Source organism: Podarcis pityusensis (genome assembly GCF_964106645.2).
Source record: "Podarcis pityusensis genome assembly, chromosome: 8".
Lineage (NCBI taxonomy): Eukaryota > Metazoa > Chordata > Lepidosauria > Squamata > Lacertidae > Podarcis > Podarcis pityusensis.
This window is the reverse complement of record NC_138033.1, coordinates 70,752,805-70,766,864: the sequence shown is the minus strand read 5'-3', so window position 1 is coordinate 70,766,864 and position 14,060 is coordinate 70,752,805. Positions and strand designations below refer to the sequence as shown.

Genomic DNA, 14,060 nt, shown 5'->3' with positions numbered 1-14,060 from the left:
AACGCTCTGTCACAAGAGACTAGGGCCCTGCGGGACTTGACATCTTTCCGCAGGGCCTGCAAGACAGAGCTGTTCCACCAGGCCTTTGGCCAAGGCACAGTCTGACCCCCCTCCTTTGGTAATCCTCACAGAACTCTAGCCCAATGGTCGCCATGAATTTGATTTTGAATTGATTTTAGAATGCTGTGTTACTTCTATTGTTGTTAGCTGCTCTGAGCCCGGCTTCGGCTGGGGAGGGCAGGATATAAATAAAATTTTATTTTTATTATTATTATTTATTAACTCTGGGAGCGGTGGTCAGAGGGAGACGACTGTGGGAAGGTGGTGTCAGAAACTGAGGAGGTAACAGGGCTTTGGGAGCTGGGAGAGTCTGTGGCAGAGGGAAGTTCAAAATCAGAGTCAGAAGCTGAAGCAGGAGGGCGAGAGGAGAGAGGCCAAGAGGCAGAGATGAGTCAGGCTGGGGAAGAGACACGAGTGTCTCCCGCTCTTGCTGCACCAAGCTCCCCTCCCCTCTGATCTCCCAGAACTAGAAGAGGCATGAAATGGGTGGAGGAGAGATTGGCGACACATAGGCGCAGTCTCTGATTGCTTGGGTGGAAACCCTGTGACTTAGGCAGCTGTGGGGAGGTGGGGACTTTCAGTCTCAGCAACTGATTCATGGAGTAAGACCTCCCAGGGATGAGCTGCTGTGCTTATTAGGCCTGACACTCCTGTGTCGATCATGTTTTTGCTGATAAAGAGTTAACTCCAACTTTCACTGTGTGATTTACTGCTGGCTCACTCCTGACAGGTGGGGTGACCGTGAACCCCAACCCACAAAGCTACAAACCTCTGCACGGCACGATCCCGCTGGCTCCCTGCAGAGGGCTGCTTTTCCAAATCCTGGGCTTCCTCTGAGGCAGGAAGGAGTCTGAAGCTGTTTGCCATGTCTTCAGAAGGAACGTTTTCCTCACTCTCCCCCGGCCTGCTCTGAGCAGCTTTTTGATCCTACCGAGAGAAAAAGCAAAAGGGGGACACATACCCTGAAAGCAGAGCTGGAGAGACAGTGTGGTAGAGTGGCTTGAGTGCGATGACTAGGCCTGGAGAGACCCAGTGGAAGAGTATTTTGAGGGGAGAAAGGGCACTTCCACATAACAATTCACTGTGGACTCGGGGCTTTCCTGAACCATAAAACAAGCATCACTGGCTGATTCCTAGGCTGCTTTTAAAGGCGTATCTTTTCACCTCAGATTTTAATCCAGATTTACCATTTCCTATGGTTGTTTCCCCCCTTCTTTTTCCTTAATGGATTTTCCATAGAAAATCACACTGCCAGAGTGGGAGATATGGGAAGCAGGGTTCGTTCCAGCAGCTTTGACAATAACCAGCTCCATCAAGTCACCTCCTAGCCACAACTGTTTGTACATCAGCTGTCGTAAGAACTACTGTTTAAGAGTTAGTGCCTGAGTTTGCTTATTTTCTCTTCCCTCCCTGTCCCTTTTACCTTGAGTTTCATGGATGTTGCTGTTTTAAGATTGTTAAATCTGCGAGAAGGGACTGCATTGCTTCAAATGGATTACATGTAAGCCTCTCTGGCAGCTTTGGGGTACAAATGTTCTCAATAAATGCAAATTTGAAAGTTGAAGAGGGATAATATGGGGTGATGTCTTGATAAAGACAGCATTGTGTGAATGCTGCATTAAAAAAATGCATGGATGAGCAGCCGTAAGTTCACTATAAACTGTCACGTGGACTAGTCCCAATTCTCGCCCAGCAGAATGGGTACACTGAACCTAAAGATTTATTCATTCATTCATTCATTCCATTTATAGCTCATCTTTTCCAACCAAGGAGCTTAAGATGGTATTTATGATTCTCCCTCTTCCCATTTTATCCTCACAATAACCGTGGCCGACTCTGGGGTTGTGGCGCTCATCTCACTTTATTGGCCGAGGGAGCCGGCGTACAGCTTCCAGGTCATGTGGCCAGCATGACTAAGCCGCTTTTGGTGAACCAGAGCAGCACACGGAAACGCCGTTTACCTTCCCACCGGAGCGGCACCTGTTTATCTACTTGCACTTTGACGTGCTTTCGAACTGCTAGGTTGGCAGGAGCAGGGACCGAGCAACGGGAGCTCACCCCGTCGCGGGGATTCAAACCGCCGACCTTCTGATCGACAAGCCCTAGGCTTGTCCCAAAGCACCACCTGTGTCCCTTTTCTACCACTATACTGTTCCTTTAACCTTATATCTTTGGTTGTCTGTAATCATTTTAAACTTTGTGGAGAGACAATTTGCTTACCTGTGGAATTTTTAGTCTAGGCTAAGCCAGTCATAATTTGGGGAACCAACCTTCTTCATATAATTTGTAAAGACATCCCATTCTCTCCTGATTTTTTCACTTGGTTGATTTCTTACTATTTCTGTTAATTTCGCCAGTTCAAGATATTCGCTTAATTTTATTAACCATTCCTCCTTTGTTGGAATTGTGTTACTATTCTAATGTTTTGCAATCGCTATCCTGGCACCCGTTATTGCGTACAAAAAGACTCTCTTATTGTTCTTTGGGATGTCTGTTGTAAAAATACCTAGTAAGAATAGCTCTGGTTTTTTGAAGAAAGTGTATCTTAACATTTTTTATTATTATTCTATATTATTTTAGTATTCTTACCTGGATCCCATTCTGCACGCTATTCACCATCCTCGTGAAGCGGACTATGGGGTTATCCCTTTGCCCCGCCTGAGGCCAGGCCGGAGGTGGAAGGTGGGCTTCATGGGGCGGGGCCACCTGGCCAAACGGCACATTGCCCTGAGGCCTGCCGTTGCCTTCAGGCAAGATGGCTTCTCCCTGCTGTTTGATGCTAGAGGCCGGAGCAACAGGGGAACTCCCTGCTGGAACTGCAGCTTGCCCCAAGGGACTCTGGGGTGGTTTTGCTTCATTGCCTAGTGAGGCCTAGACGAGGGGAAAAAAACCCAGGAAAGACAAGCTTAGACAGGAAGAGGTTCCTCAGAAACTGCACTTCATCCTGAACAAGTGGGATCTGCAACAAAATGTTGCAGTATGGAGTGCTTTCCGCCAGTCCGTGAGTCGCGCCCTTATCTAGAACATGCCATTCCGTTCCCCTTCCTTGGTTTTTTCAGCATTCCATGCTCACTGAGCATGCTCTGCCTTCACTGGACATTTCCCTTTTGACACCCCATTCCCAGAGATAATAACGATGACAATTCAAAAACTGGGGTTCCTCTAGGCCTGCGGATACTATCTCCCTATGGCATTTGCATGGTGCCATTCTGCCTACATAAGAATCCACCCTTGGTGAATGAGTTTGATATTGGTATACAGCAGGGGCGGGGAAACCGAGGGCCACACTCCCTTCCAGGGTCCACATGCCAGCTGCAGGCAAGTCAACAAATGCGAATGTCACCTCTGTACAGTAGCTCTGTTTCTACAAACACTCTTCCACCCCTCTCCATCCAGACAAACAAGACGCAGAATGAGTGCAAGAGCAAATTCCAGACCGGCAAAGGTAGGTGTGGCCTGTGGAGAGGCGGTGTCGCCTGGAGAGAGTCTCGAGGGCCAGGCAGAGACCTGGAGGGCCACACTGGGCTACTGCAATGCGCTCTACGTGAGGCTACCTTTGAAGGTGACCTGGAAACTACAATTAATCCAGAAGGCGGCAGAATGCGACTGGGAGTGGCTGCCAAGACCCTATCACACCAGTCCTGCAAGGCCTACATTGGCTCCCAGTATGTTCCTGAGCACAATTCAAAGTGTTGGTGCTGACCTTTAACGTCCTAAATGGCCTCGGCCCAGTATACCTGAAGGAGCGTTGCCACCATCAACGTTCTGCCCGGAGGTCCAAATCCAAGGGCCTTCTGGCAGTTCCCTGACTGCGAGAAGTGAGGTTACAGGGAACCAGGCAGAGGGGCTGTGGAATGCCCTCCCATCAGATGTCAAGGAAATAAACAACGACAGTGGTACCTCGGGTTACAGACGCTTCAGGTTACATACGCTTCAGGTTACAGACTCTGCTAACCCAGAAATAGTGCTTCAGGATAAGAACAGAAATCGTGCTACGGCGGCAGCAGGAGCCCCATTAGCTAAAGTGGTGCTTCAGGTTAAGAACAGACCTCCGGAACGAATTAAGTACTTAACCCGAGGTACGACTGTATCTGACTTTTAGAAGACATCTGAAGGCAACCCTGTTTAGGGAAGTTTTCAATGTTTGATGTTTGATTTTGTTTTTAGTATTCTGTTGGGAGCTGCCTAGAGTGCCTGGGGAAACCCAGCCAAATGGGAGGGGTACAAATATTATTATTATTATTATTATTATTATTATTATTATTATTACCACTACCCTACTCGAGTGTGAAGCTCTTTCCCCTGGGTCTAAGGTTTGGAAGGTGAGAGAGGAGGGAGAGGGACATCCAGACATCCTACCTTTGGCCTAACAATCTGCAGCATGCCAAGTCCTTGTCCTGGGGGCTGCTCATTCTTCAGCTGCGCTTTGGCCCCAACCACTTCCTTAAAGCTCGGCATCTTTTGAAGGGTCTCCTTGAGCTGCCTGAACTCTTCCATCTGGACCTGGAGGGAGACCAAAGACGAAAGGGCCCCAAAGGAGTTAGAACCATCGCTTTTGGACAGAAGAGACCATCCGTTTCTCTCCAGTGAGGACGTTTTCAGCTAAGGCTCTTCTGGGCAGGTCGATTGAGGCAGGAATCAGGACCCCGGACAGCTCCCAATGGGCTCCCAACAAGGGCAGAATATGAATTCAATTCATCGTCTTCACAAGATACTGAGCAGCAGCGGGGATAGGGGGGTAAACAGAGAGGTCATGCCTCCTTTGCCCCCCACATTTCTGAACACCTGTACTTAACATATGCTGTTATTTTCTTTCCAGCACACCTAGAAATATACTTTGCCTCTTCTCTGCCCCTTTCCCCAATTTTTTTCCCTGGTGCCATCAGGAAAAAAGGCGAAGTGGACAGTTTACAGTCACCGGTAACTTGTATGAACACTTCACCCTCAAAAAAAATCTAAAAGATGGGGCACCGTCTTCACAACGAGAGAGGTGGTAATGTCAGGGAGGCCACTGTGGCTGAGCGCTATGAATCACTGAGTGAATATGTATATTCCATCTACTGTATATACTAAAGTATAAGCCCACCTTTTCAGCACATTTTTTATGCTGAAAAAGCCCCCCTCGGCTTATACTCGAGTGAGGGTCCTTTTGGGCTGATCCTTCCTCCTCCGCCGCCTTTGCCGCTGTCGGCGGAGGAACGAGCAGCCCAAAAGCAGCCCTTTGGGGCTGCTTGTTCTTCCTCCGCTGCTGCTACCACCACCAGGTTTGTGGTGTGGTGAACAGGCTTATACTCGAGTCAGTAAATTTCCCCAGTTTTTTGTGGTAAAATTAGGTGCCTCGGCTTATATTCGGGTCGGCTTATACTCGAGTATATACGGTATATCTCAGCCAGTGTGGTGTAGTGGTTAAGAGCGGTGGACTCGTAATCTGGTGAACCGGGTTCGATTCCCTGCTCCTCCACATGCAGCTGCTGGGTGACCTTGGGCTAGTCATACTTCTTTGAAGTCTCTCAGCCTCACTCACCTCACAGAGTGTTTGTTGTGGGGGAGGAAGAGAAAGGAGAATGTTAGCTGCTTTGAGACTCCTTAGGGTAGTGATAAAGCGGGATATCAAATCCAAACTCTTCTTCTTCTTCTTCTTCTTTTCCTCCAAGGGGAGCAAGATAGTGTGCATTGCTTTCTCCCTGCCCATTTTATACTCACAACGGCCCAGTGAGGTAGGTTAGAGTGAGAGACAGTGAGCAGCTCAAGGTTACTCACTGAGCTCCATGGCCAAGTGGGGATTTGAACCCTGCCTGCTCACATCCTGGTCCAGTGCTCCAACCACTACACTGCGCTGCCCATCCCCAGAGCCTACCTGAGCACTGAGAAGCTGTGAGTGAACATCCTGGTGGGCTTTGCGAAGCAACTTGCTCTCCTCCCTGAGCTTGTAAACTGTATCTGCAAGGGGGGGGGGAGAGATAAATGAAATGACAATAATCACACGTTGCTCCAGTTAAATAACAATACAGTGGTACCTCGGGTTACAGACGCTTTAGGTTACAAACGCTTCAGGTTACAGACTCCGCTAACCCAGAAATAGTACCTCAGGTTAAGAACTTTGCTTCAGGATAAGAACAGAAATTGCGCCACAGCGGTGCAACGACAGTGGGAGGCCCCATTAGCTAAAGTGGTGCTTCAGGTTAAGAACAGTTTCAGGTTAAGAACAGACCTCCAGAATGAATTAAGTTCTTAACATGAGGTACCACTGTAATTAGGTTTCCAAGCTAACTGCAGAGTTGCAGTTATGGCAGTTGATTTATCAATCACTTTCTCAAGGCAATTTACGCATAAAATAGCTAAAAACACGAAAGCAACAGGTACATTTAAAAGAAAAATCTTAACAGATGGACACTCGTGGCAAAGACTCGTTTATTCAGCCAGGAGAGCCTGCTGGAGCAAAAACAAGTTCAACTGTTCTGTGAAAGTGAAGAGTGGACACCTGTTGTATTTTGACAGGGATGCTATTCTGCAGAACAAGGTCAGCTAAAAGCCCTGCTCCAGGTTACTTCAGAGTGGGCTTTGGAGGCCTTGCTGGAGAAGCTCTCGCAGCTACTGTGTGTATGAACGATAAGGTGGTCTCTCAAGCAAGGTGGTCCTGAGCTAATAGGAACTCACATGTTAGTACTAACGCCTTGAATTTGGCCCAGCAGCAAATGGGCAGCCAGTGCGAGTCCTGTAAGCAAGGTGTTATATGCAATTCCCACAAGCAACCTATAGCCGTCATCTTCTGCACCAGCTGTAAGCAGATCAGGGACAGCCCTACGCAGAGTGCATTGCAGTACTCCTGCATGTGAGATCACCGAGGCATGTACAACTGTGGTCAAGCTTTCCCAACCCGAGAATGGCTGTAGCTGCCTTAGAAACTGAAGTTGCAAGAGGTCATCCAGTCCTGCCCAATGCAGAATACAATGAAGGAACCTGCCAGGTGTCAATAGGCAGGGAGTTCCAAAGTGTAAGTAAAGGTAAAGGGACCCCTGACCATTAGGTCCAGTCACGGACGACTCTGGGGTTGCGGCGCTCATCTTGCTTTATTGGCCAAGGGAGCCAGCGTACAGCTTCTGGGTCATGTGGCCAGCAGGACTAAGCCGCTTCTGGCGAACCAGAGCAGCGCACGGAAACGCCATTTACCTTCCCGCTGGAGCGGTACCTATTTATCTACTTGCACTTTGACGTGCTTTCGAACATCTAGGTTGGCAGGAGCAGGGACTGAGCAACGGGAGCTCACCCCGTCACGGGGATTCGAACAGCTGACCTTCTGATCAGCAAGTCCTAGGCTCTGTGGTTTAACCCACAACACCCCCCGCATGCTACCACACTAACAGAAGGGCTATTGTGTGGCACCTGAAGACGGCCCTTGATGATGGGAAAGGGGTGATGGGGAGAGTGGGGTGGATGACCCTATCTCTGGAGTTGGAGGAGGAGACCCAAATCTCTGCTGCTGACTTCTCCCATCCTCTCTGCGAATGCAGGATCCTGCACTCACCTTGCAAACCTCCCACCTCGCTTTCCTTCTCCCTCTGCAGCTGGGAGTACTTCTGGTTGTGGGTCTCTGTTATCTTGCGGTGTTCCAGTTTCAGCCCATTGTGTTGCATCTGCAGGTCGAGAAGCTGCTTCTTGACATCTTCGTGCTGATTCTAATCCAAGGAAAAATAAAAATTAGAACTGAGACTGGGCAGGAGCGGAGGGGAGGGGCGAGAGACGCCTGTGTGACACACTCACATCTTCTCTTCCCCCATTCGGAAACTTTCCAAATCACTAACAAGGAATCAGTCCCTCTGTCTACAGTGTCCAGAAATGAGTGCCAATGATTTGTTTGTTTCATTAAAATGTACGTGCCACTTGATTGTAAACAAAACTCTCAAAGCACTTATACAGTCAAAATGGTACCATCCATGCCATACACACGTGTGTGTGTGTGTGTGTGTGTGTGTAGGAATCCTTAGATTTGGAAGAAACCCCAAGGTTTGTAGGAATACAGTAAGATCCTCAGGGTTGTAGGAACTCATGTCTGGTAAGGAGTGAGCAAGGTCAGTGGCCACAGAAAGCTGACAGGCAGGTGGCAAGAAAAGAAAGAGGAAATCAGGAAAGGCCGGAATGGAATGGAGTGTCCTGAACTGGAATACTCCATGCTGCAACATTTTGTGGCAGCTCCCACTTGTATGTTTCTAATTTTACCTCCAAAGGCTCTCTAATCACATTAGGGCTTAAAGCTGTATTGTGATGTGTTCAGATTTTTTAAATTTTTTAAAAACAATTTCAGCATAACAAATTACCAGTCTATTACATTATTCCCCCCCCCCATCCCTCCCCCCCCAAAGGACTTCCCTCAGCTCCCCTCTCTGGTTTCTTTGCACAAATTGTTCTCTGCATCTTATAAAATTGTACATATCCTTGCCTTATCTATCACATGTTCAACTAATAAATTTGTGGGTGTTTATTCAAAACCTGCCAAGGAGTCCAGATCATTTTGTTGTCTTTTTAAGTAATTTGTAAAAAGTTCCCATTCTTGCTTGATGTCACAATTGTCCTTATCACACAGTTTGTACGTCAATTTGGCCAAAGTGATTTATTCAGATTCAATCTGAATAAATCTCAATTTATTCACTTCACCTATCAGTTGTTTGATTTTTATCTGGCTGATAGCCTTCTCAGCAACAGCAGCTTCTAAGTTGACTGATTGATAAGATTCAAGTTGATTAACTGCAGTGGGAGCTTCATTTGTACCAAGGAGGGTAAACTTTTATAGTACGCTCCTATGCTGGTTTTCTCCCCAGACGCCATGGAGTTTAACAAGGCTTATTCCCAGGTACATACTGTACCGTCATTCAAACTACTGGGACCATTAGGCAAGACTCAATGATATGGAAGCCTTGGAAGACAGCGGTTCGTTCCCGCTGCCACCATTTCTTCCCTTCTCTTCTCCCAATAATTCCCTCTCCCAACCCTGCCCAGCTAGCCTCAAAAACTGGGGTGGCTGTGAAGAATTAGCCATTGTCTATAAGGGGCCAGGGGTTCACCTGAGCACCCATCGATCTACATATATAATTGGTGCTGCCAAGCCAAGCAGAGCACGATCGCTGCAAGTTACTATGGGAACACAGAAGGAGGTGAATTCTGGGTCAGTGGCACCGTGCGAAAAGGTTTTCCCCGGTGTTTTTTATAGGTCCCTAGCTTGGGAAAGGGCAGAGAAAGACAGGGCTATAAACTCACATGGGGGTTCTCAGTTCAGTCATAGAAAGAAAGGCTGAGCTATTCCGGAAACAATTGAAGTATTCCCCAGCTGAATAATGGGGTCTTCACCACAATTTTCCACTTGTCAGTCTTGCTTTAAACATATTTGCTGTTTTAGTGTTTTTAGTTTTGTTACAGGTAAGTCGCCTTGAGGCAGTGGTTTGGAAGGCAACTAATAAAGCAAACGCAATAATAATAATAATAATAATAATAATAATAATAATACTCTTTTCTTTTAACACGTCTTAACACTGTATTTTTATATTGTTGCAATCCTCCCTGGGACTTTGCGATGAAGGGCAGGTAAAAAATCACCACCACCATCTTCAGTCTTACATTGGTTACTTAAAAAAAAAAAAAGGAACTAGAATCCCTGTAGCCAATTAAGGCGTTGTAAAAGTCCAAATTAAAGAGTGTGTACTCAGAATCTATTAACAGTGAAAGCATAACAAATCTGGGTTAAGTGACCCAGAAGGAAACTAACAAAGACAGACTTTTTCCCACCTTCCCCTCTCTCGGGCTTTTTAAACCTTGTGTGTGAGTTTATAAAAAAACACATTGGGAAATGTTCATGATTTGAATTTCACTGAGCTTTTGGCCTTTCAAACAGATTTTTTTATGTTTGTTTGTTTTTAAAGTTTTTATTTTATCGGTATTTTCAAATGAGTCTTTTATATGCTTTTGCGCAAACCACTTAGAGGATTTCATTGATTTTTGTTTCTATTATTTATTTATATAAATATAACTTATATATAAACTTATATATAAACTTATACAGTGGTTGTTTTTTTAAAAAAAGTGGTTTACAAAAAAGATAAAACAATAAAATTATAAATTAATTAAATTTAACAACAATAATAAATCCTGCTAAACAATCATAAATCCTGCTAAATGTGTACCAATAGCCACAATGGGGACCTGGTTTATCCCACAGAAAATAAAGCTTGCATCCAATACTACTCAAAATAGACCCACTGAAGATTATTTAAACCATATTTTTTGTCTGTGTGCGCATTGTAAGAAAAGCTCTAAGCTGTTCATAAAAAAATCACATGAAACATTAAAATGTTTGATTTAAAAAGTAAAATAATAAAGGCATTTTCAAACATCCAAACGATGATTAAAATCAACAGTAGCTAAAATAAATACATATATGTAACTTTTACAGGCCTGGATAGTCTTGCCTAAACAAACACATAAATAGGCACTGAATTATATAATCATAGACTTAGAAGGGAGGAAGCAGGAGAGACTGGACAAATAAGAGAGCATTCCCTTCCTTGTTTGCCTTTTGCAAGGTTTCAAGGTTTTTGTGTGGTCTTTTGGGGTCAAAATTCTGTGGCTGGAAACGCATTAAAAAATTCCCCATAGGAATCAATGTAAATCGGCGAATCATTATGCAGACGCGAGCCTAACAAGCAACTTCCTGAGAGCATGTTGTGTTTGGATAGCGAGACCTTTGTGTACAAATGTTAGGGCCAGTTTCCCAAGCAGTCATTCTGGACACCCTCCCCAGAGTACGTAGGGACCGCTCTAGAGTGGGTTGTTCTTTTTGAGTGGATAAATTCTGCCACATGCCATTTACACAATAACAGTGGATTAATACCAGACCATCCAGACAACATTCCACATTGTTCTGTGATGCTTCCACCATACTCCACTATTAGTAGTAGTAGTATTAGAAAGGAGCATGGGAATGCAATGCTTAGAGATGATGGAGTTGTCGTCTGGAGGGCGGCAGGTTCCCCCACCCCTAGAAATGGCTGAGATTCCTGTGCCAAAAAGAAGCAGGGTCCCTTTACCTTCAGGATCTTATGCTGTGAGCTCAGGGCTCCATATCTGTTCATGGAATCTTGCTGCAAGGAAAAAGTGACAAGCGCAACTGTCAGTAACCAAAATGACCAAAAGCGGTTAATAATAATAATAAATTTTATTTATACCCCACCCTCCCTGGCCAGAGCTGGGCTCAGGGCGGCTAACAACAGTAAAAATTACAGTAAAACATAAGAAAGGTAAAGGTAAACGGACCCCTGACCATTAGGTCCAGTCATGGCCGACTCTGGGGTTGCGGCGCTCACCTTGCTTTATTGGCTGAGGGAGCCAGCGTACAGCTTCCAGGTCATGTGGCCAGCAGGACTAAGCCGCTTCTGGCGAACCAGAGCAGCACACAGAAACGCTGTTTACCTTCCCGCCTGAGCGGTACCTATTTATTTACTTGCACTTTGACGTGCTTTTGAACTGCTAGGTTGGCAGGAGCAGGGACCGAGCAACGGGAGCTCACCCCGTCGCTGGGATTCGAACCACTGACCTTCTGATCAGCAATTCCTAGGCTCTGTGGTTTAACCCACAGCACCACCCGTGTCGAAAAACAACCAATTTTATTACCCAGCACAGCGGTGGTGGTCTTCTTGGTGGTGGCACACCAGCTGCAGAACACTCTCTCTCCCCTCCTCAAAGAGTGACCGGCTCCTATTCTGTCTAGTATGAGGTGCCAATTAAAAACCCACCACTTCGTCTAGGTCTTTGATGACAAGGGAGCTGTGAGGAAGCAAGGCCAGCTGCAGTGGCATACCCTGGGCTTTTTTTTTTTTTTTCCAGCCGGAACTTGCCGGCACCTCTCAGGTGGGAACCATGGCCATTCTAAGAGAACGAGGGAGGTGTTCAGGGCAAGTTCTGGCACAATTTTCTTTCTGTAAAAATTACACTGGGCATATTGCTGCAAGGAACGATTGGGAGTGGAAGTTATGATGTGGAGAATTTAAATTTTGTCCTACATTATTAGATTTGAAGGTTTACTGAATATATGGGTGAAAATTGTGTTCATTTAAAAATGCTGGTAGCACTCAGATAAATTCAACAGTGTAAATAAGTTCTGATGGACGTAAACAATGGTTTACTGAATGGCTTGTAAAATATGCAGGGATGTGTGGCATGCAAAATGAACCACAGAAAGAGAAGAAGGGAAGTCATTGATTTAAGGTTGTTTAAATGAATATTTTGAAATGTAAATCAGAAAGAGTGTGTGTGTGTGTGTGTGTGTGTGCAAGGGACGTGAGTAGTGCTGTGGGTTAAACCACAAAGCCTAGGGCTTGCCGATCAGAAGGTAGGCAGTTCAAATCCCCGCGACGGGGTGAACTTCCGTTGTTTGGTCCCTGCTCCTGCCAACCTAGCAGTTCGAAAGCATGAAGTGCAAGTAGATAAATAGGTACCGCTCCAGCGGGAAGGTAAACGGCGTTTCTGTGCACTGCTCTGGTTTGCCAGAAGCGGCTTAGTCATGCTGGCCACATGACCCAGAAGCTGTACACCAGCTCCCTCGACCAGTAAAGCGAGATGAGCGCCGCAACCCCAGAGTCATCTGCGACTGGACCTAACGGTCAGGGATTCCTTTACATATATATATATATATATATATATATATATATATATATTCCAGTGCAACAAAAAACCATGTACAGTGAATATTATTAATAAAGGATAGTAAATATTATTTTTAAAGGATCAATCATATTGATAAAGGATATTATTCCTTTTTTCCTTTTTATGTGTGTGCCCCCTTCCCCCTCCCTTTCACCCCTCTCTCTCTTATTCCCCCAACCCTCTCTCATCCCTTCTGTCTCCACCCTGTCTCTCCCTTCCCTCTCCCTCCCCCCTTTTACCCCTCTCTCCCCCCTCCCTTTCCCTCCCTCTCATCCCCTTCTACCCCTCTCCACCCCACCTCCCTCTCACACCCACAGAGGAATCTAATTTCACCCACCTTTTCTTTGTTGAGGGCTTCTTGAGCTTCCAACTTGTAGACTAAAAAATCTGAGGGATTTAAGAGAGAGAACAATCAGGAAAATTAGTGAGACGGAATTTACTAGAATCTGGTTTACATTTGAAGGAGGAAGCTGTTTAAAAGCCTGTGAACCTAATAGGAAGGAAGGTGCCCACTATTAATTTTTTTTTTTTAAGAAATCCCTGCAAAAGCAACTAACTAGAAATCCAAAGTTTAAAAACGCAGAAGCCTATCCTCCATCGTATTTGAGAAAAGAATTCAAAGTGGAACCCGTGTCTGAAAGGAGCACCAGTGGAAACACTCTGTGTTGCTGACAATAACAACAATTGTTTGTACTCACACACACACAGCAAACACACATATATATTAGGCAGCCTAGCGGAATTCTAGTCTAAGAAGAAGAAGACTATACAATGCTGTATAATCCAGCATGACTGATAGCCTGGGATGCTGGGAGTTCTAGTACAAGATTCCCCATCCCTGCTGTCTAAAACCCCCCAATTACAACCAAAAATCCTTCACAACTTCTCCTCCAATCATCAAGTGGCGATTAGCCACCCAGCGCACACGGCACAGAACGCCACATCTTTATCCAAGATAATTAGAGATCACTTGCAGCCCTCTCAGAAACGCTCCCAAGAAGAACAACTGCTATATTGATCTTTTGCAAAAGCTCTGAGACACAAGAGTCGAGTCAGCCTTTTAATAAATGCTTATTTCTTTTCTAGCAGGGCAATGCGGCTGAGTGCTGGGGCACCAGCACAAAACCCCAGAGGTCTGGGAATGAAGGCTGCAACAGAGGAAATGATGGTAGCTCAGTGATGCAGCCTTTGAACTGCACACAGGAGGTTCCAGGTTCGATCCCTGCTGCCTGTCTGTGCGGACAATACTGAGCTAGATGGGTTGCCAACTTTGATCTGGCAAAATACAGGACATGGTGGGGATATTGCAT

General features: G+C 45.8%; 1 protein-coding gene and 1 long non-coding RNA gene across 3 annotated transcripts in view; one reads left to right on the top strand and one right to left on the bottom strand.

Moving 5' to 3' along the window:
- LOC308482709 (uncharacterized protein) overlaps positions 1-14,060 on the bottom strand; it is a 43,890-nt gene that overhangs the window by 15,958 nt on the left and 13,872 nt on the right. For both annotated transcript variants that reach the window (XM_081016136.1, XM_081016137.1), the window contains 7 exons: positions 13,088-13,137; positions 11,136-11,189; positions 7,586-7,736; positions 5,918-6,000; positions 4,420-4,563; positions 2,650-2,931; positions 830-987 (listed from right to left, as the gene is read on the bottom strand). In XM_081016136.1, coding sequence (XP_080872262.1) covers positions 830-987; positions 2,650-2,931; positions 4,420-4,563; positions 5,918-6,000; positions 7,586-7,736; positions 11,136-11,189; positions 13,088-13,137 — 922 coding nt within the window. The remainder of the gene's footprint in view (positions 1-829; positions 988-2,649; positions 2,932-4,419; positions 4,564-5,917; positions 6,001-7,585; positions 7,737-11,135; positions 11,190-13,087; positions 13,138-14,060) is intronic.
- On the top strand, positions 998-1,624 carry LOC308482865. Its single transcript, XR_013989473.1, has 2 exons — positions 998-1,212; positions 1,300-1,624. It is a non-coding gene; the product is annotated as an uncharacterized lncRNA (long non-coding RNA).